General features: G+C 35.8%; 1 protein-coding gene across 8 annotated transcripts in view; it reads left to right on the top strand.

The window, feature by feature from the left end:
* Positions 1-22985, top strand: part of LOC105467671 (putative ankyrin repeat domain-containing protein 20A2) — a 79666-nt gene that overhangs the window by 49636 nt on the left and 7045 nt on the right. For 6 of the 8 annotated variants that reach the window (XM_071079798.1, XM_071079797.1, XM_071079795.1 and 3 more), the window contains 8 exons: positions 190-347; positions 1726-1906; positions 3085-3927; positions 10388-10500; positions 12508-12637; positions 19422-19703; positions 20629-20840; positions 22174-22396. In XM_071079798.1, coding sequence (XP_070935899.1) covers positions 190-347; positions 1726-1906; positions 3085-3927; positions 10388-10500; positions 12508-12637; positions 19422-19703; positions 20629-20840; positions 22174-22396 — 2142 coding nt within the window. Of the gene's footprint in view, positions 1-189; positions 348-1725; positions 1907-3084; positions 4036-10387; positions 10501-12507; positions 12638-13453; positions 13511-19421; positions 19704-20628; positions 20841-22173; positions 22397-22985 lie in introns of those variants that run through there. The other 2 variants (XM_071079801.1, XM_071079803.1) reach the window with 2 other exon arrangements.

Genomic DNA, 22985 nt, shown 5'->3' with positions numbered 1-22985 from the left:
ATTTCAATGGTAAAATGATGAGTACCTTATAATTATAATCATTATGTACAATGATAAAATTAAAGTAAACACAAAATACTTTTATGATAAAAATTACATTTAACCTGAATCAAGTGAAAAAATCAGGGAAAAAGTTCTTTTTATTGAATAAAATAATAACAATTATTATTCATATTACTTTTATTAAAGGTCAAAGAAGGAAATAATACAAACAAAAGTGAAAAAATACCAGTATCAGAAAATCTATGTGATCGCACAGCTGCTGCTGACAGATTACCCCAACAAAGAAAGACTGGGGAAATGCATCCTCAGCAGTTTCCCAAGAAGCTGAAGGAAGAGCGTGATAGGTAAGCCTAGAGCACGGATTTTTTTTTTCTTTTTCTTTTTCTTTTTTTGATGGAGTTTCTCTCTTCTTTCCCAAGCTGGAGTACAATGGTGTGATCTCGGCTCACTGCAACCTCTGCTTCCCGAGTTCAAGCAATTCTGCTGCCTCAGCCTCCCTAGTAGCTGGGATTACAGGCATGTGCCTCCATGCCTGGCTAATTTTTTGTATTTTTAGTAGAAATGGGGTTTCACCCTGTTAGCCAGGCTGGTCTCGAACTCCTGACCTCAGATGTTCTGCCCACTTCGGCCTCCCAAAATGCTGGGTTTACAGGAGTGAGCCACCCTGCCTGGCTGCCTATAGCAGTATTTAACAGGAGGTAATTGTCATTGTGCTATACACTAATGCAAATTTGGACTAATCTTCCTTATGAATAACAAGTTTTATATTTTTACCAGGGATATTTAGTCCTGCCTGGTAATCAGAAAAATGCAAATTAACATAAAATAAGATATATTTTTAAAAGTCATGCTGATATTTAAAAAGCAATTACCAATGTTGGCGTATGTGAGGAAAAACGCATTCTCGTACACCGTTGGTATATGAAATTGGTAAATTATTTCCGAAGAGCAACTTAGTGCTTTGTATCAAAAATTCAAATAACCCGACATCCCTTTAACTCAACAACTCCATTTCTGGGACTAGATTTCACGGGAAAACATAACTTGTGTAAACATACACACACTTATTAAGGATATTAATTATATATTACACATAATGAACAATAGGTTAATAAATATGTAAAATCTATGTAATAACAAGGTGAATTGAAAGTACTTAGAAAGTAATATAAAAAATATGGGGTAACAGATGTTAGACTCTTTAGCCTAGTTTTGGCTGACAGTCATCTGCAGATATAGTTTGTGTGAGGGACAGCTGAAGGTTCCATCTTACTCTGTCAATCATTTGGAGAGGTACCTGCAATATTTCATAAAGATGAAACTTTATTTCTAGTGAACTTAGACACTTGTCAATAAATAGTAACTTTAAAAATGTAGTTGATTGTAAACAATCTTTTCTAATAATGGAGTAATTATGATTGTGTGATTTAAAAAGGTAATTTTGAACATGTAACTTTACTGAATAATCTCCAGTATCCTTTTTTATAATATATACTAGAGTGACTAGTAACAGAAACTATAGCGGAATATCCTTTCCTTACTACTTTTCAAGTATATGCATTCTTTGGAAGATGTTGAAGTGAGAAATTAAATATCTGAGAGCTGCAAAGGAAAAATAATCCAGAACATGGAAGTTTTATTAGGATGATAAACAACATCTGCAGAGATGAGCTCTTTATTTTTTAACAAAATGCATTTTAAGAGAAATGTCTTTATCTGCAGATGCACCTTCAAACAGGAAAATGAAGAAAAAATAAATGTTAATATGCTGTACAAAAAAAATAGAGAAGAATTAGACAGGAAAGAGAAACAACATAAGAAAGAAGCTGAAGCAAAACAACCTGAACCGACTGTTCAGTCACTAGAGATGAAACCAAAAACTGCAAGAAGTACTCCAAATCAGGTAAATCAATCTTTGGTAAAAATTCTATATTTTAAGCATTATTTATCAATTTTACTTATAATATCCACTTGATTTAATATATACTATAATAGGTCTAAAATCAGAAATGTTATCTCACTTTTAAAAATGAATGATGACACTTACAGGTACAATTATTAATATTTATTATAAGTCTTGGCATCCACATAGGATATTATTTTATTACCAAGTGCTTTTGCAAACAATAACATGCCATAATGTATACTTAGTGATAACCTATTGATAAAAATGTTGTTCCCAGGAAGATTGTTCCTTGTACTTCCCTATTTCATATTGATTACTGTACCTAAAATAAAATAAAGAAGAAACAGAAATTATTGCAATCACAAATAATCTCATGATATCCTAAGAAGAGCTCTATAAATTTTATCTTATTTTACCGTTGGTGTTTTAAAATAAAAGTTTTATTTTGTATTGATATAATTACACCACAGAAGTAACTGTGATCTGTTGGAGAACTAGAAATAGACTCACAAGTCCTGGGGAAAATCCTGTAGCTTGCTTATATTTTTAACCTTTCTTTTTCAAAATTATAGTAACTAGAGGAGTTCATCAATGAATGTATATAGGAGTGACTAGTATAATGTCTAGATTTATGATTTAGTAAATGTAATTCTTATAACTGACTATAGAAGTGTTAAAAGAGTCAAATTGCAATAGAATATTATCTGGGAAACAGAACTGTAATAACTTTGGGAAATTTTATCTGTCCAAATACGTGTGAACTAAGGTTCTTATTATAGGGTGGTGTAAGGGTTAGATATCAAAGTGTAAATGCATTATTTGATATATTTTAATTTAGTCAAATTTGTTAATGCTTTAATTTATGCTTTTGGGTTTGTTGTAATTCAGGCAAAGGCTTTTCCAATTCTGATATTCTTACAAATTCTCTGGTGTGCATGTGTGCGTGTGTGTGTGTTTACTTTTATGAACTCGTTGACTTTAAATAAATTTCTGAACTTTTTGGAATTTATGCTCTACAAGGTTCAAAGTTTTGCTTCAACTTTTTCTCCTGTTGGATATCCACTGACAGTAAACTTTTTAGTGTACGGATGTGCAGGTTATTCTTCAGCTTCAGAGGTAATCACGATATGTTATTTTATGGAGTACTAGCTAAAACTTTCTTTTATTTTATTTAGGATTTTCATACTCATGAAGAAACGGAAGATCTGATGGATGAAAATTGCATTTTGAAGACAGATATTGCTATACTCAGGCAGGAAATACTCACAATGAAAAATGACAACTTGGAAAAGGAAAATGAATATCTTAAGGACATTAAAATTGTTAAGGAAAGAAATGCTGCCCTTGAAAAGAGTATAAAACTCAATGAGGAAATAACAAAAACAGCATTCCAGGATCAACAAGAGCTGAAAGATCTCAAAGCTGAGAATAAAAGGCTCAATTCCGAACTGCTGAAGAAAAAAGAAAGCAACACAGAAAGAAACCTAAAACTTACCTTACAGAACACACAAGACATTTCTGTGCAAGAAAAAATGAGTTCTGATATCTCCGAAGTTGAAGATAAGAATGAGTTTCTCACTGAACAACTTTCTAAAACGCAAATTAAATTCAATACCTTAAAAGATAAGTTCCCTAAGACAAGAGATACTCTCAGAACAAAGCCATTGGATTTAGAAACTCTACAAAACGACCTAAGCCAAACCCAGCAGCAAATAAAGGAAATGAAAGAGATGTATCAAAATGCAGAAGGTAAAGTGAGTAATTCCACTGGAGAGTGGAACTGTGTGGAAGAAAGGATATGTCAACTCCAGCGTGAAAATCTGTGTCTTGAACAGCAACTAGATATTGATCATCAGAAAGAGGATCATAAAGAGAGAGTAATTAATATCCAAAGAGGTTCTATTGAGAGTGGAAAGAAAGACCTCCTCCTCGAAGAGAAAAATAAGAAGCTAATGAATGACTATGATCATTTAAAAGAAAGTCTCTTTCGATATGAGAGAGAGAAAGCAGAAAGAGTAGTAAGTATCAAGGAAGAGAAATATTTTCAAACTTCTAGAAAGAAAATGTAAACATTTGGTTCTGGATACATGTTGAACCTAGTTGAATATAAAAATCAATAGATGAAAAGTGTGTTTACCATATTGTATAATTCCATTTACGTGAAGCATCCAAAAAAGAGAAATGTATAGGGACATAAAGTAGATTACTGTTTGCGAAGGGCTGGGGCTGGAAGCTGGTAATGACCGCTAAAGGGCGTGAGGGATCTTGCAGTGATGGAAATGCTCTAAAGTTGGATTGTAGAGATGGCTGCACAACTTAGTAAATGTACTAAAACTCGTTTAACTTAAGTTAAAACAGATGTAGTATGTAAATGATATTTCAACAAAGCTGTTTTAATAAGAAAACATAAAAGGCAAAATGTGTTTACTCCATCAGCTTAGAAACACACCTTGTTTCTAGGAAATAAAAGGTAGAGGTGAGAGATGATTTACTTTGAGAAAAGACATTGTGTCACCTGCAAAACTGTATTAGGCACAGAGTCATATTTTCAGGTAGATAGTCCTGTACTGGTTAAATAATTTTAATGTCTTTATGTTGCCACATGTTAAGACCATGATGAAGGTATAAATGGAAATGTTTACACCTGAAATGAGTCTTTTCAAATTACAATTTAATTAAGTGATTTTGACACTTAATTCTAGATTTCCCAGATGAACTGAAGTGCATTGCTGTGTCTTGTCATACCTTGCTTTAAGTAGCTTTTAATATATTTTAGTTGCTATAGCTTTGTTATTATTCATATTAACAAATCTGAAAATATGTCAAATTACATATTTTTGTGACCACATAATGTTTTAAGGGCACCTACTTGTTATAAAATCATAATTTAGGATAAACGTGGTAAATTTTAGCAAAACCGTATTTGGTTTAGTCTTCCCACTGGAATTTATAGTTTACTTTGAATATTTTTATTAATAATTAACTCATAATTTTTATTTCAAAGCTCAATGACTATCATTTGAATATAACTTTGTCCAGTACAAAGATACTGTAGCTGCCTGTGATTTATGAGTTAGGCATTAGATCCCCATTTTCAAACGAAAGAGGGGTGGCAGGCTTCACATACAGTGGGAATGGAGTAATTACAGAGGGAGTTGTAGGAGCTTGAAGTCAGAGAGGGAGGTAGAGGCCTGTTTACCTAGGGCCTCAAAGGTCATTGGAATTTTACTTTTATTCTGAGATAGGAATCTGTTAGAAGGATTTGAACAGGTGATGAAATATGTTAGGAACTTTGAGGTTGAGTTGAGCTTCCAAGATGATTGAATGGTGGGATGAGTCTGTTGCGTAAGTAAGAATACGAATTAGGCAGGAAGATAACACATTCTGCATTCCTCACTGAATTCAGTAATAAATAAAAGTGTGTACATGTGATGAAAAGAAGGTGAATTAATGTGTGTGGTGATAATTTTCAAAGTAGGTACGTTAGAGTTCAATAGTATTAACATAATTTAATAATAAGGCAATTAATAAAATCAGTAACAAAATTATTTTATCGGGTGGTTGTGAGACAACTTCAACGAGAAGTAGCTGATTCCCTTAAAAAATTAACTATGTTAGAGTCTCCACTGGAAGGTACATCACGTTGTCACATTAATTTGGATGAGACACAGGCCTCAAAGAAGAAATTATTTCAAGTGAAAAGTCAAGTATGTATGAAATTTAACATGTCGACAGTTATTCTGCAGCTGATTGAATTATATAACATGTTTTAGGATACTAATTTTGGCAGAAGCTTTTGTGTTTTAATTATAATTAATTATTTCCATTTTACTATGTTTATAATGTACTTTTCTTTTATATTGTGACTTTCATTCTACCATTTTGAAAAACCATTGTATACCTTTTCTCTTGCAACACATGCCCTTGGTAAGGTTGAGAATTATACATCATTCCTCACAGAAAATTGACTTTTCTCCTGTTAAACAGTATTTTTAAGTAATTTTTGTGTTGCTCTGATGAGGCACGCCAGATTAAATCAGAGGAGAATGTTTAATGGAATGTTCCAGAAAATTATCTTATTTCTTCACTTTTGTGAATGAACATAGAATCTGTGTCTATTTATTTCACAGATTCTAGGTTAACTTGTACAGAAAGGCCACTATACTAGTCTTTGAAATGTACGTATTTTAGGTTTTTTACAAACCATTTGAAAAGTTAGGCATTTTCTTTATCTTTTATTTAAAATATACTATAAAACTGTAGAAATATTTAGATTTGATATAGTATGTACATCAAAAATTGAGAGTTGATAAAATTATCTTGGTCCTGCCATTGGATTTTAAAAACAGTTTCACTGATATAATTCACACATCAGATGGTTCAACAATTTAAAATGTGCAACTCAGTATTATTAGTATATTCACAGCATTTTCATCACCCTGAAAAGCAACCCCACATCTCCTAAGCATGACTGCAACCTTCCTCCGTGTCTCTTCACCTACCCCTGTTATAGGCAACCACCATCTACTTTTGTCTCCACAGGTTGGCCTGTTCTGTGTATTTCATATACATAGAGTTATACAATCTGTAGTCCTTTGTGACTGGCTTTTTCACTTAGCATAATATTTTCAGAATTCATGCACATTTTGGCACACACTGGTAGTTTATTTCTTCTTATAGTTAAATGATATTCTATTGCATGACTATACTGGTTTTCCATTCATTCATCAGTTGATGGATCTTTAGGTTAGTTTCCACTTTTTAGCGATTATGAAAAATGCTGCTGCAAACATTCACTTACAGGTTATTATGTGGACATGTGTTTTTATTTTCCTGCCATTGAACTTTATCCTCAGAGTTAATTGGGCAGATTTCAGCACTTGTCTTGCTCATGCTATCCTTTCTGCCTTTTCAGTTTCTGTTTATCTAGCCTCATTCATCAGACCTGGCAGACGATTTTTTGTTTCATGAATTTTTCTATGACTGTTCTGACTCTCATTGACCTTATGTGTTAGCAATTGTTGTCTAGTCTGTGCAGAAAAACTTAGTCCTTAATTTTACATGGCTTTTTTATGGAAGATAATTTTGTCTCATTATAAATGTGCTTAATGGGGGAATAATATATAATATGTATGCCACCTATCCTTGCATAAATTGAAAACATTTTAGCTTAGAAGATTTTAACACACAACGAAGTACTTTATACCATACCAATTATTTCTTCTTTGAGACTTTGACACAGTAAGGTTTATATTCTAAATGTATTTTTAGCAATTAAATATCAAGTCTAAACCAATGAGTCTAATAGAGGAGAATCGTTCAAATCCATGTTTATGTTTTTCTCACTATGAAAAGGAATCTAAATTGGCCTTTTTTCACTCCGCATCCAGAACTGTATTTCTGGACTGCTACCAGTTTGTCAGCTGAACAGTTCTGGCTGCAGCTTGTCTGAGGAACGATAGCACAGCCCCTCAATCTGAGTGCTCAGCAGACGGCTTGTGAAGGCAGCACCACAGCAACAGTTGCTCAGAGGGAACTGATTCAGGAACCTCGATTTAGCAATAGAGCCTAGGGTTTTCCAGCTCAGTGTCTTTAGCCTGTCTCTGCTGGTCATGTCAGTTACACACTATTCAATCCAGGAGGCGCTATTTACATTGTAGTACATACATAGTCATTGCCTACTGAGTCGCACAGATAGAAAAGTCAGTTATAAATTTTATGCCCCCCATTTGCTGCAGCTCTCAGTGGTGAGAAGAATGATTGAGTGCAGCTATAGGAGACTAGTTCCATTGGCATGCCACCTGCCTAACATACACAATTTTGTTAAGATATACAGATAGAATTATTATACTAATAGCAAATATTTTATGTAGCTCACTATGTTCCACGTGCTCTTCTAAGGGCTTCATGTTAGTCCCCAGTTAAACACCTGGTTGGGGGAGGTGACTCATGCCAGTAATCCTAGCATTTTAGAAGGCTGAGGCAGGAGGATCGCTTGAGCCCAGGAGTTTGAGACCAGCCAGAGCAATATAGTGAGACCCTGTCTCAAAAAAAAAAAAATTTAAACACTTACTGAGGCATGGTGGTGCATGCCTGTAGTCCCAGCTACAATGGGAGGCTGTGGTAGGAGGGTCACTTGAACTTGGAATATTGGGACTGCAGTGAGTGGTGATCAAGCCTCTGCACTCCAGCCTGGGTAACAGAGCGAGACTCTGTCTCATAAGTAAAACGTTCTGTATAGATTCCCATAGAATTGAGTTAGACATCAGGCATAGAATTATTAGCCACTTGATGTCTGCCTTGAGTGTAAAACATGTAATAAGGGGCAGCTTTAAACCATTTCCATCAATAGCCTCTAACTTCTCAAGAAGGTTCTTATTTCATGAATTTCTAAGCAAGAGACTACCTGGATTAAGACATTTGGTGGATACCATTTTGAGATGAGGAATCTCAATTGGGAAGCAGGGAGACCTCTGCTTGACTGGAGCTGCCAATGATATAGTTGAGTGTCCCCCTGAAAGAAGCTTTAGAACAAGACTTTCATCATGCCACATCTCTATGGAAAAGGAAATTCTTTAAAAGAAAACAAAGGCAAACAATTGATAATCTGATTCTCATGGGAAAGTTTTCATTATAAAAGAAAACAAGGACTGGGTGCCATGGTTCATGTCTGTAATCCCAACACTTTGGGAGGCTAAGGTGGGTGGGTTACCTGAGGTCAAGAGTTCAAAAACAGCCTGGCCAACATGGTGAAACCCTGTCTCTACTGAAAATACAAAAATCAGCCAGGTGTGGTGGTGTGCACCTGTAGTCCCAGCTGCTTGGGAGGCTGAGGCAGGAGAATCACTTGGACTCAGGAGGTGGAAGTTGCCGAAAGCCAAGATGGCACCACTGCACTCCAGCCTGGATGACACAGTGTGACTTCATATCAACAAAAAATGAAAAACAAAGAAAAACAGTGTATACTGGTCCAAAAAAGAAAAAAGAAAGAAAGAAAGGACAAAGTATACTGGTCAGTATCGTCACAGTGAGATAGTCCCTCTTTGAGATTAGAAAATAACAGTATACTCAAAGTAGCATCAATAAGAACCAATGTAAAATAGACAAGATTCACTATCTACAGAAGTCATCTGCACCAAGTAGCAACGTATGAGTGTGTGGTTGAGAATATGGTCTATAATATGTGTACTAGAAGGAAGAGGCCTCAAGAGAAAGGTCAGAGCTGGAAATGTAGATTAGGGAATCTAGGTCAAAGTTTTGAGGTTTTTCAGAGTCCCAAGAGAATTTAAAAAGTGAAATAGCATCCGGGTGTGGTGTCTCATGCCTTTAATCGCAGCACTTTGGGAGGTCAAGGCAGGCAGATCATGATGTCAGGAGTTCAAGACCAGTCTAGCCAACATAGTGAAATCCCGTCTCTACTAAAAATACAAAAAATTAGCCAGGTATGGTAGCACATGCCTGTAATCCTAGCTGCTTGGGAGGCTGAGGCAGGAGAATCACTTGAACTCAGGAGGTGGAGGCTGCAGTGAGCCGAGATCATGCCACTGCACTCCAGCCTGGGTGACAGTGGGAGAGTCCATCTCAAAACAAAAAACAAAAACTAAACAAAACAAAAACCAGAAAGGAGTAGAGCTGAACAACACAGGTTGCTGCATTTAGAAATGAAGTGGGGTCAGAGGAGCAGAGGGAGGATTTGGTCACCGCTCGCAGTTGCTGCTGAGTAAAGCGGAGTAAAGTCCTTGACGACCCTTGGAGTTTTTTATTGGAATTATTAAAAATCAGATTTCAGTATAAAAAACACAATAAGTGATGAAAAATAGATTTCTGGATGAGACCATGTGTCATAGAGTCCAATGGAAGGGGAGAAACAGGGTAATAGAAAAGCCACAAAAAGTAGACAAAGGTTGTGCTTTTGTTTATTATAGAAAAAATAAACTTTATTTAAAGAGAAGTGGTTAAGAGAAAGAGAAAAACTGAAACCTATGGGTGAATACTTAGAATGACAGTATTTAGCTCAGCCTGAAGACAGATGAGGATCAAAAATGTAACAGGAACTAGATAAGAGTTTTCTAAAAATCGTGTTAGTAAGACATAATTTAAGAAAACTTGGAATATCTTAAATATTAATGACAATGTTTCTAGAGTATCTTTAAAAACTAAATGTAAATATATAACTACTACTTTTTTTTTTTTTTTTTTTACTAACCCTTAGTATTTTATGTTTAAAAACCCTCATTTGTAACAAAGATTGTTGGCAGTTTAAATTTCAGAAAAGATAATGATGAAAGTATGAATCATTTTTAGCAATATTAAGAAAAATTACTATTTTTGAAATCTGCCCTTCCTGGCATCGGGTTTATAAAATGCACTTTATACACCTGCCTAAATAAGTATTACTCATCCACTTATGAGAAAGATATTTGAGATAAAAGAGGGTCTCTAGATTTTACAAAAATAATTTTAAACATTTTTTTTAAGACTGAAGAAAAAAAGGAAGAATTAAGAAAACTTGTTGAGTTAATATCATCACTGGAATGTAATGTGAATCGAGTAAGAAAGAAAAATCATGAATTAGAACAAGAGGCAACTGGGTAAGGTTTTCCTATTGTAGAACATGTTAACCATTTATTAATTGATTTAACTCTAATTTTACTTGACTAAAACCTAGATACAAATTCATGTTATGTCTGTATTTTCATAATTAAACGAATTCTATTTTGAAATGTATTTTACAAGCTCACAACACAACTTTATAGGCATCTGCGTCGTGGGGGCGGGAGTCAGCTGAGCTGCTGGGGCAAGGTGAAAGTTTTTTGAAGCCAAAATATTATACTTATTTTATTTTATTATTATTATTTTTTTGGTGGAGAACAGAGTCTGGCTCTGTCTCCCAGGCTGGAGTGTAAAGGCCCGATCTTGGCTCACTGTAACCTATGCCTCCAAGCAATTCTCCTGCCTCAGTCTCCTGAGTTGCTGGGATTACAGGTGTGTGTCACCATGCCTGGCTAATTTTTGTATTTTTAGTAGAGACAGGGTTTTTCCAAGTTGGTCAGGCTGGTCTCGAACTCCTGACCTCGTGATCTGCCTGCTGCAGCCTCCCAAAGTGATGTGAGCCACCGCACCTGGCCACTTACTCTTTAATGGTTTTGAAAACAATGACAAAGCCTTGGACAAGTAATGTCAAGTACACGCTTCATTATCTAGCTTGAATTTTGATTTCTGAAGATATTTTTGCTGTCTGTGGTCATTTTTTCTTCCCTTTGTAGTATCCTCTGCTGCATTCAAATTCTTTAAAGACCTATTTGTGTCATTCTTTTACATCAAAATTTACCTTGATATGTAGCTTATATTTTGTTTCTGCTTCTTTCTTTTTCTTTTAGATATAAAACATATTGGAAGTTTACTCATTTTACACGGTACCTCCGTTGTATACATGAAGTATACATGTTATAAAACTTCTGTTTTACATAAATAAATTTCATATATATATAAATATATGTAAAACCTAAAGAAAAAGTAAAATGAGCATTCACGTTTTGATCACTTTTTTTTTTTAATGGAATGTGTCTTTGAAGCCCTGAACACAGCTACTTCTCTATTTATTTACTGAGCACTTAAGTTTGTTTTTGAATCTAATTGACATTTTTCTGACATTGCCTTTCTCTACATGGTTTTGTATCTCTTTCGTTTTGTTGACATCATGTCAGCAAAGATCTCTAGATCTCTTCTTCAAAGTCTGTAAATCATCACACATCTCTCTGCCCCTTTCCCTTTTTCTAAAACGGCCTGTTTCCTTTTTCTCCTCAACTCAGATACTAAAGATGTTTTCTTCTCTTTTTCTACATTGAACGATCTCCTTGATGCTTTTTGTGTGTACTTTTTTCTCTTCTTATAGACTGCGGTCAATGGGTGTCAAAATGTATTTTTGTGTCTTTTTCAAACATATGTGTTTTACTTTTTTATCTTGGTTACTCATCTCTGGGTTATGGCTTATATTTAGTAATAGGTTATTTTACTTAGCATACCAACATGGATATGAATAGTTTATTTACAAGAAGTGTAGTTAGGCCAGGTGTGGTGGCTCACACTTGTAATCCCAGCACTTTGGGAGGCCAAGGTGGGTAGATCATTAGAGGTCAGGAGTTCAAGACCAGTCTGACCAGCGAAACCCCATCTCTACTAAAAATACAAAATGAACCAGGCATGGTAGTACACGGCTGTGATCCCAGTTACTTGGGAGGCTGAGACAGGTGAATCACTTGAATCCAGGAGGCAGAGGTTGCAGTGAGCCGAGATCACACCATTGCACGTCGCCCTGGGCAACAAGAGTGAAATTCCATCTCAAAACAAAACAAAACAAAATGTATGGTTATAATATCACTTTACCTGCTATATATGCCATAAATTATTCTTCATATTATTTATCTAAGATTGTAATTTCATATAGAATGCTTTCAAACTATGTTCAGTTGAAACTGAAAGGATCATAGCTTATAGATTTGTTTCTTTGATATGCCATAACATAACATCTTTTTAAACAATTATTAAATAGTTACTCTTAAAAACACTTGACTTACTAACTATGTACATTTTTGCAGATATAAGAAACTCCTGGAAAGGACAATAAATATGTTATATGTATTTGGAAATGAAGACTTTGGTTTCCATGGAGACTTAAAAACAGATAAACTGAAAATGGATATTCTGATTAAGAAGCTAAACCATAAGGTAATTTCTTTTAAAAAAATTATTTTATCTTAAGGTCTAGATTACCTGAGCAAGGCATGCAGGTGTGTTACATAGGTAAACGTGTGCCATGCCATGGTGGTTTGCTGCACCTATCAATCCATCACCTAGATATTAAGCCCCACAGGCATTAGCTATTGATCTTGATGCTCTCCCTCCTGACCCCAGCAGGCCCCAGTGTTTGTTGTTTCCCTCCCCAAGTCCGTGTGTTCTCATTGTTCAGTTCCCACTTAAAAGTGAGAAGATGCAGTGTTTGTTTTTTTGTTCCTGCATTAGTTTGCAGAGGATAACGGCTTCAAGTTCATCCATGTCCCTGCAAAGAGCATGACCTCATTCGTTTGTATGGCTCCATAGTATTCCATGGTGTATATATACCACATTTTCTTCATCCCGTCTATCGCTGATGGACATTTGGGTTGATTCCATGTCTTTACTGTTGTGAACGGTGCTGCAGTGAACATACAAATGCATGTATCTTTATAATAGAGTAATTTACATTCCAACATACGGTAATTTTAAATCAGTTTTGGGATCAAAAATCACATAATTTGGGAAAATATTAATAATGAGAAAACCCAAATTCTGCCAAAATATGTTGAGAAAATAGAGGATAAATATATCTTTTCAGATTTTAAATGCATCAGGCTCTTAGTTAATCTTCCCCAGAACTGGGAAGACCTAGAAGGGGAGAGATTGGGCTACATTAATGAGGGCCATTTCAATCTCTTGGCCCTGCAGCGGCCATTTCAAAATATGTCAAAAATATATTTAGGGGTTAAATATTTTTATTTCCTTCAGCTTCTTCTCTCTGTGATGCTGGACCGGAATCGGGTTAGAAAGTGAGCCACATTATAAGAGTTAATAAAACCCATCTGATGAGATTTTATAGTTTGAAGTGTGTGATTCCCAGACCCTGTGGATAGAAATTGGAGCCAAAGAAAACAAGGTCTTATTCCTCAATATAAATCTCTCAGTGCTTTAAGCAGTGAAAGAAAGATTTTTCATTTAATTTTACTGAGTTGATACTAATGAAAAGAATAGTTTTCAAAACATGAATCCTTTTTTCTATAAAAAGGACATGCTGTTGATTCTCTTAGGCCTTGACCTCTGGCCAGTGATCTGAAACCAAGCAACATCTGTCTCCAAATCACTAGTACCAAAATCACTAGTACCAAATTAATTTTGGGCAGAGGATAACAGGTTTATTGAGAAATAATGAGCACACCATGCAATTCACTAATTATAATATACAATTCATTCACTTTCATATTTTGAGAGAGTTCTGCAGTCCTCGTTACAATCAATTTTAGAACATTTTCATCACCCTAAAAACAAACCCCACATTATTTAGCCATCTTCACTAGTTTCCCCTTCCTCCCTCAGCCCTAGGGAACCACCCACCTTCTTTGTATAGATTTGCCTATAAGCCTCTGAAATAAAAAGCAAGCGGTCTACAGTGACTGGCTTATTTCACTTAGCATAATTTTTCATGCTGCATCTGTGCTGTAGCAGGTATTGATGCAGAGTTTTTGCTCCTTAGTTCAGCTAAATCTGGGTTCTTCTGTCATGACCAGGAAAAATTAAGCATGAAGACACATTGAAGGGTGAGGAGGACAGAATTTATTAAGTGAAAGGAAAGTGCTCAGCAAAGAGAGGGGTCCTGCAAACAGGTTTCCACCTCACAATTGAATACCAGGAGCACATGAGCGGAAGTGGTCAGGCTCCTCCCCTGCATAAGGTGGGAATTCCTGGTGACTCCTCCCCATCCCGCCAGTGCTTGTAGGCCTCCAGTCCTCTACCGGCATGTCCAGGCAAGACAAGTCCAGGTTCCCTTATCTGCACATAACATTGCAGAAATATCTATTCAAAATCTTTGCCCATTTTTTAAATTGGGTTATCTTGTTGTTTATGAATGGCAGACATTCTTTATATGTCCTATATATGTAAGTCCCTTATCAGATATATGCTTCTCAAATACTTTCTTCTACTCAGTGTCTTACCTTTTCACTTCTTGATACTGTCTTCTCAGGCACAGCAGTTTTCAATTTTGAAGTCCATTGAATCCATTTTTCCTTTGGAGTCATAGCTAAGAAAACACTGCGAAATGCAGTCACAAAGATTTATGCCAGGGTTTTCTTCTGAGGGTTTTATAGTTTTAGCTGTTACAGTTAACTGTTTTGAGTTAATTTTTAAATAAGATATCTGGTCCAGCTTTATTTATTTTTTGCATATGGATACCCAGTTTTCCCAGCACCATTTGTTGAAAAGACTATTCTTTTCCCATTCTGTTCTTTTGTTAACCTTGTATAAAATCAATTGACTGTAAATGTGCAAGTTTATTTTTAGATTATCAACTCTTAGCTTGTTTATGTCTATTCTTATGCCAAGGCCAAATCAAATTTAATGAGGAGTTTTTTTCCATCATATTGCATATTACCAGATGTCTTATGTCATAATAAAAATTAAATTTAGTGGAATATCTTTAACTTCACTTTTTGTGTCTCGAAGATGTCTCTGGCCAGCTTATACCTTACTTAGTCTAAGACATGATGGGAAGTCAGGCTTACAAGACACACTTGATTTCTTTTTTTCTCCGTTCCAACCTTTAGTCTCTTTTCCATTGCCTCCCTCTATAGTTATATTTGCGGAAAGTTTTGATCACAGGATATGCTGACATAGTCTAATATTTAGTGCATTATGTTTTGCTAATTCATTGTACTTCACAGAATCTTCCATAGCTGTCTACCATCCAGGAAGGAGAAGTTTAAGTCTGAGCTGCCAGCTTTCCTCAGTGGAAATCAAGTGAAGTCATCATCTTTCAGTTCGCAGATCCTCTTTCCACCTGGTAGCCGGTTCTCTCGGGTAGCACTGTGGCTAATACTTTTCTTGGTGCCAATCTTGCATTCTCAGAAACCACAGTTCCCTGTATTGACCTCCTTTTGCTGAAACAGAGATGCACAGCTCTGCTTTCTAGCTCAGTAGACGATTCTTGGAATATAAAGTTTAATTCATTCCAAGAAAACGTCTTAGGAGTGCAGCACTTCAAAATCAGGTAATGTTCAGGCAGTTTATGAGAGACACATAGTAGATTAGTATTTTGACTTTTGAAATTTCAGAGTGTGCTATAGAGACACATTGTGGCATAACATAGAGATGGGATGGTCTTAACTCCTCCATACAAACAAGCTTGAAGTAAGGTGAAGGAGAAATTGCATTTGATGTCTTAGCACTCAAAGCGTGCTGTTTATTTTACTTCTTTGAAGACTAAAAATCATTCCATAATGTTCTCCTTATTTCCTCACTGAGAAAAGGAAAATGAAAATTGAACACTAGATCGATTAATAAATACTCAAAGCTTCTTCTTTTAGGATTTTAGTTCATTGAAATCAGGTAAATGTCTGATTTTGGTTATGTAACCAAGTATTTCTAGTTGTTTCTCAAATCATATGTCTTCTTGCTTCCCAGTCTGGTCTCCTAACTTGAGGGGAAATTGTAAGGAGACACCCTGGCCTTGTTATCAGAGCTCATAATTGAAGGGGGTTTTAGGAAAAGTTCCTCCTCAGCAGCTTCTGTCTTTCTCCTGGTTATCTGCTGCTTCTCAGTAATGTTTGCCATCAGTGAATAAATCTCAACATTTATTAGATCCTACTTTAAAGGAGACTCTTTTCTGCTACACAAGTTATGTTTCCTGTCCTTTATTTTTCTAACAATTACCCAGAGTTTTGTGACTTACAAGAAAAACATTTCGTTTGTTCATGAACCTGTGGTTTGGAAAAAGCTTGGCCAGGAGAGCTTGTCTCTGCTTCCCTCAGCTTCTCTAGGAACAGCTGATCATTTGGGGAAATGGAATCGTCTGAAGCTTTGCTCACCCACGTGTTTGATGGCTGATACTGGCCATTGGCTGGAACCTTGGTTGGGGCAGGCAGCATGAACACTGACCCTGGCACTGCCAGGCTGTCTTTGTGGCCTGATCTCTCTCACAATCTGGGGGCTGAGTTCGAAGGGAAAGCAGTCTGAGATAGGGAAGCCACATGGCATCCCTTTTACTGCATTCTATTCATTCGAAGGAAGTCAATAAGGTTGGCCCATATTCTGTTTTTAAATGGGATGAATATAGCCTCGCTTCTGTTCTAATTGACATATATATATATATATATATACACACACACACACACACACATAATTATGGCCATAGAGTGACATTTTGATACATGTACATAGTGTGTAATGATCAAGCTAACTAGCACATTTACTACTTCAGTCATTTTTCATTTCTTTGAATTATGAACATTCAAAATCTTCTGGCTTTTAAAAAACATACTATAAATCATAGCCATATTCACCCCACAATACCACAGAACACCGGAACTCATTCCTCTTATCTAACTGTAATTCTCTATCCATTAACCAGCCTCCCCTCTCCTACTTCTGTGAGCTTTTTTGTTGTTGTTAAGAGACAGGACTTTTCTAGTGTAGTCTGGGCTCTGGACAACTGTAGTCATCCAGATTGGAGACAGTGGTTTGATCATAGTTCACTGTAGCCTCAAACTCTTGGGCTCACATGATCCTCACACCTCAGCCTCCTGAGCAGCTGGGATTATGGGCATGCAGCACTGCACCTGTCTGATTTTTGACTTTGTAGAGATGTCTCCCTATGTTGTCCAGGGTGCACTGGAACTTTTGGCCTCAAGTGATTTTCCTGCCTTGGTCTTTTAAAGTGCTAAGAAATAACAGGCATCAGCCATGTTACCCAGCCCTCAGTTTTTCTTCAGCTCCCACACATGAGTGACAATGTGCAGTATTTATCTGCACTTAACATAACATCCCTCAGACTGATCCACGTGGCCACAAATAACAGGGTTTAATTCCTTTATATGGTGAATAGTATTCCATTGTGTATGTGTACCACAGGATTTTGTCCATTCATTTGGTGGTGGACATATAGGTTGATTTGATACATTAGCTGTTGTGAATAGTGCTACAATAAACATGTGAGGACAGGTATCCTTGTGATCTATTGTTTTCTTTTCTGTTGCCTGAATACCCAGTAGTGGGGTTGCTGGGTCCCTGGGCAGTCCCATTATTAGATTTGTGAGAAAAACTCGTGTTGTTTTCTGTAGTGGCTGCACTAATTTACCTTCCCACCAACAGCATGTAAGAGTTTCCTGTTCTCTGGAGCCTCACCAGCATTTGTTATTTTTATATCTTTTCAATGATAGCAATGTATTCAAATTGAAGCAAGATTGTATCACATTGTAGATTTGATTTATATTTCCCTGAGGATTAATGATACTGAACATTTAAAAATTTATTTGTTGGCTATTTGTATTTCTTTTTTCTAAAAACAAGTATAGTTAGATATTTTGTTCGATTTTGAACTCAGATTTTTTTTTTTAACAGTCAAGTTGTTTGAGTTTCTTGTACATTTTACATATTAGTCCCTTATCAGATGAATAGTTGACAATATTTTCTCCCACTCTACAGGTTTTCTCTTCACTCAGTTGTTTGCTGGCCAGAAGCTCTTTAGCTCAATGTACTACCATTGGTCTATCATTTGTTTTTTCCTATGCTTCTGATGTCTTACCCATAAAAATCTTTGTGCAGACTAATGTCCTCAAGCATTTTCCCTATATTTACTTACAGTAGTTTGATAATTTGGGGCCTTACATTTCAGTCTTCAATTGATTATGAGTTTCTTTTTTATATGATGTTACAGAGGAAACTAGTATCATTCTTCCCCATATGGATATTTAGTTTTCCCAGTGCCATTCATTTGAAGAGACTGTCCTTTCCCCAATGTATGTTCTTGGCACCTTAGTCCAAAATCAGTTGGCTTTAAATATGTGGATTTATTTCTGGGTGCTGTATTCTATGGCCTTTACCCCAAGAATCATGACTTCTTAAAATGCAATTCAAATTGTCCTGAAACATTTGCAGTCTAAGGAAAGGCTTATGGCATTGAATCCTTATTTACAGGATTCATTATTTTGTGTCTTTTTGAAATACGGTCTTTGTCTGTCATCCAGGCAGAAGTGCAGTGGTGTGGTCATAATTCACTGCAGCCCTGAGCTCTGGGTACAAGCCATCCTTTTGCCTCAGTCTCCCAACTAGCTGGCTCTACATGCATAAGCCACCATGCCCAGATAATTAAAAATAAGTATATACACACACACACACACACACACACACACACACACACACATATATATAGACATGGGAGTATCACTATTTTGCTCTTGCTGATCTCAAATTCCTGGCCTCCAGTGATCTTTCTGCCACAGCCTCCTAAAGTGCTGGAATTACCGGCATGAGCCACCATCCCTAGTATAGAGTATTAAATTATTTTCAAAGTCTTATTCCCAGAGCCATTTATTGACTTTGGCCTAAATCACCCACTATGATATGTCTGACACCGTTTTGACATATTATGGGGAGTGAGGATGAGGGAGGGGGTTAGACACTTTTCACTGAGAGATCACTTAGTGCCATTGAAGGAGGAACAGAAATGTATTATCAGGAAAATAAAAGTCAGATGAAGTGCAAAAGTTCTCTGGAAAGATGATGACAGTAAAGCATATATTTTTGTGACTCATGGTAGCTTTAACTTTGCTCTTAAAATTCAGAGTAATTTAAGGCTTTACATTTGAAGAATGTACTGTGTTACAGATAACATTTTATTGCAAGTAAATACTTTTCAAAATTTGCTATTGGTTTTGTATTAGATTATTCTTAGTCTATATCAAACTATATTATTTTATTCATGCAGTTTGATGATCTTATGGCAGAGAAGGAAGCTGTATCTTCAAAATGTGTCAGTTTGGTGAAAGACAATCAAGTTCTTCAACAGGAGTTATTATCTATGAGAAAAGTACAACAGGAATGTGAAAAATTTGAGGAGGATAAAAAGATGTTGAAAGAACAAATATTAAATCTTAAGACACATATGGAAAACAATATGGTAGAACTTGGCAAAGTACAAGAATATAAATCAGAGCTAGATAAAAAGGCAATGCAGGCAATAGAAAAATTAGAAGAAATCCATTTACAGGTTAGTTTTTTAAATCAGGTAAGTTTATTTGTAATGTGCTTTCATTTATTTCACTGCAAACTGTATTTTGGATATGTATATATTGTGTTTCTTCTGCCTCTCTTGTAGCAATTTGCTTTGTAGAGTTCTAGAAAAAAATGGCATCTGTTTTTTCTTTTAAACATTTAAATTTCCATTATTACTATAACAAGATCAATCTTTCAGAGTAATGATTCTCACTATGGAGTCATTTGATGATTAAGACCAGTTGGCATAAGAAAAAATTGTGATTTAGAGATTATGTGATACTTTTAAATTGGTCTTAAGCTACATTGTTCTTTGATCACTTTTTAAAATTATGAATGCATTCTATTACTTCTTGTATGACCAGATTACATTAACAGTAACATAATTATGATTTCAAATTTGTATAAATCAGACTTAATTCTGAATTCAGTTATTAGTTTTTTTGATATTGCTGATAAATATGTTAAGCTCCAGCCTTTTTTTTTTTTTTTTTTTCTTTTTTTGAGACAGAGTCTTGCTCTGTCACCCAGGCTGGGGTGCAGTGGCCGGATCTCAGCTCACTGCAACCTGCACCTCCCGGGTTTACACCATTCTCCTGCCTCAGCCTCCCGAGTAGCTGGGACTACAGGCGCCCACCACCTCGCCCGGCTAGTTTTTTGTATTTTTTTAGTAGAGATGGGGTTTCACCGTGTTAGCCAGGATGGTCTCGATCTCCTGACCTCATGATCCACCCATCTCAGCCTCCCAAAGTGCTGGGATTACAGGCTTGAGCCACCGCGCCCGACCCAGCCTCTTTTTTTTTTTTTTTTTAACATATTCAAAATTGCTCTTTGAATCACTGACTCAAAATGAAAGGCAAAAAACATATGGTAATTAGGTTATAATTGTTTTAAAAATGTATTCTTTTCATTCATTTTAGACACAAGCACAACATGAAAAACAATTGGAGCAGTTAAGCAAGGATAACATGGCTTCACTAAATAAGAAGGAACTCATGCTTAAAGATGTGGAATGTAAATTCTCCGAAATGAAAACTGCTTATGAAGAGGTTACAACCGAATTGGAAGAATATAAGGAAGCCTTTGCAGTAGCATTGAAAGCTAACAATTCCATGTCAAAAAAAATAACAAAGTAAGTCAAAACATACAATTGTAGGAAATGAATTAAGCTCATTAATTTGTTTTGAAAACATAATTTTTAGTGAGATGGCTTCAGGAGATTAGTACGACGTGAATGCTAATTTGATAATGTAATTTTGGAAAATAATGTTAGTAAATAATCTTACCTTGAAAATATTAGTCAAGGATAATGTCTGTCCCATTTCTATTTTTTATTTTTATTTTTTTGCTTTTGTATGACTTTTTTCCTCTGAAAACTCTCATGTAGTTAATCTGATCTGTTAGTTTTTGTCACTAAGTATTTTTGAAGCTTTATAATTCATAAAGCGATCTTGTTATAAAATTACTTGTCAGAGATTCCCTAAATAGAAAGATTAATGAGTTTAATTTATTCTTCGGTAGATCACAACCTACACCCAAAGTGTCGAGTGGTACTGCTACTCTGGGCACAATCGTTTTTAATTGTGATTTTTAGTATTATCAATAGAGGGTGTCTCAAGAAAGACTATTTGTGTAACATTTTCAAGATGTTACAGAAAGGCATCCTTGTGAAATAGGGAATAATTATCAAGGAATTTAAAGAAGTGTAATTCACAAAGTCGTTAAAAAGTAACACCTTGTTCAGCCTGAAGATTTGTGTGGAAGGCAGAAAGAACAAGCCCCCCACTCCAGTGCCTTGGTCACAGTGCTGGGGGCTAATTGCCTTCAGCGCTGCTTTAGTTCTTTTTATTCCAAGCCACACCATCTAGTTCTCCCCAGGAGCTGTTGCTCTGAGTTCTTTCTCAGTGCCAAATGCTTAATTGTTCCCAGATAATGGGTGAAATGTACAAGGGTGAAACCTAAAATTTCTTTACTAAACACAACTATTCCTAGATTTTTTTTTTTTTGTTCATTTTACAACATGATGTTTTGATATAATGATTTCCAGTGAAGTGGTTCTTATACTCCAACAAATCAACATATTCATTTTCCCGCATAGTTACCCTTTAAATACAAGTATTTCTAATGGAATCTTTAGAATCTCACAAGTGGAGCCATTTTAGAAAGCAGCAAGTTTCACCTGGTGAGCCGTGCATCACTGACAGCCGTTTCTCTCCCCTGTCTACTTTGTTTGAACTTCTTGTTCAGTATAAATTACCTTCTAAAGAAACACGGGTGCTTCTTTAGAATGATTTTACAATTATAATTGCTTACAACAGGTATGCTGTCACACATCTTCGGTGTGAAAACACCGTTTAGTGGGTACTTTGGTTTACTCTCAGGGCAACGTTTTAAAAACTGCAAGTCATTAAGAATCATTTAAGGAAAAATGAAATACTAAGCATTTGTCTTTGCTGTCTTTACAGATCGAATAAGAAAATAGCAATGATCAGCACCAAGCTCCTTATGGAGAAAGAGCGGATGAAACATTTTATCAGCACTCTTTCTACAAGGCGAGACCCAGAGTCACCTTGTGTTGGAAATCTTACTAGTAGAGGACTCAACAGAAAATATATTCCCCAAATGCCCATCAGAATTCCTACTTCAAACCCACAGACTTCAAATAACTGCAAGAACTACTTCACTGAGGTTAGTTATATGATCGTTTCTCTTTTGGCTTTCATTTCTCTAATATAATTCCTCTTTGTAATTTGGTGAAATACTGAGTTCTGTTGACTTATGCATGTTAAGTAAAGATCATAATTAGCTATGTTAACACAGAAAGGAAATGGGAACTTTTCATTTTTTAATTCCCTGGAGCTCCCATTTTCAAGAGATACCCATTTCCTAGCTTTATTCAATATATGTGACTAAACTGACACATTTAAAATGTCTTTAAAAGCTGCATTTAAGTTAGGTTTTAGAAATTGCATATTATTGCCTAATAACTGACGATATACCTTGAGATGCTTTGGCTTACTCTCTAATTCTAGTTTAGTTGCAGTGCATACTACCGCCTTTTTTTTTTTTTTTCTTTTCTTTTCTTTTTTTTAATACAGTGTCTCACTCTGTTGTCCAGGCTGGAGGGTCGTGGCACCATCTCGGCTCACTGCAACCTCCACCTCCCAGGTTCAAACGATTTTCCTGCCTCAGCCTTCCAAGTAGCTGAGACTACAGGCGCCCACCATTACACCCAGCTAATGTTTGTATTTTTAGTAGAGAAAGGGTTTCACCCTAT

The sequence above is a fragment of the Macaca nemestrina genome, chromosome 15 (genome assembly GCF_043159975.1).
Source record: "Macaca nemestrina isolate mMacNem1 chromosome 15, mMacNem.hap1, whole genome shotgun sequence".
NCBI lineage: Eukaryota > Metazoa > Chordata > Mammalia > Primates > Cercopithecidae > Macaca > Macaca nemestrina.
This window is presented reverse-complemented; position numbering and strand designations above follow the sequence as displayed.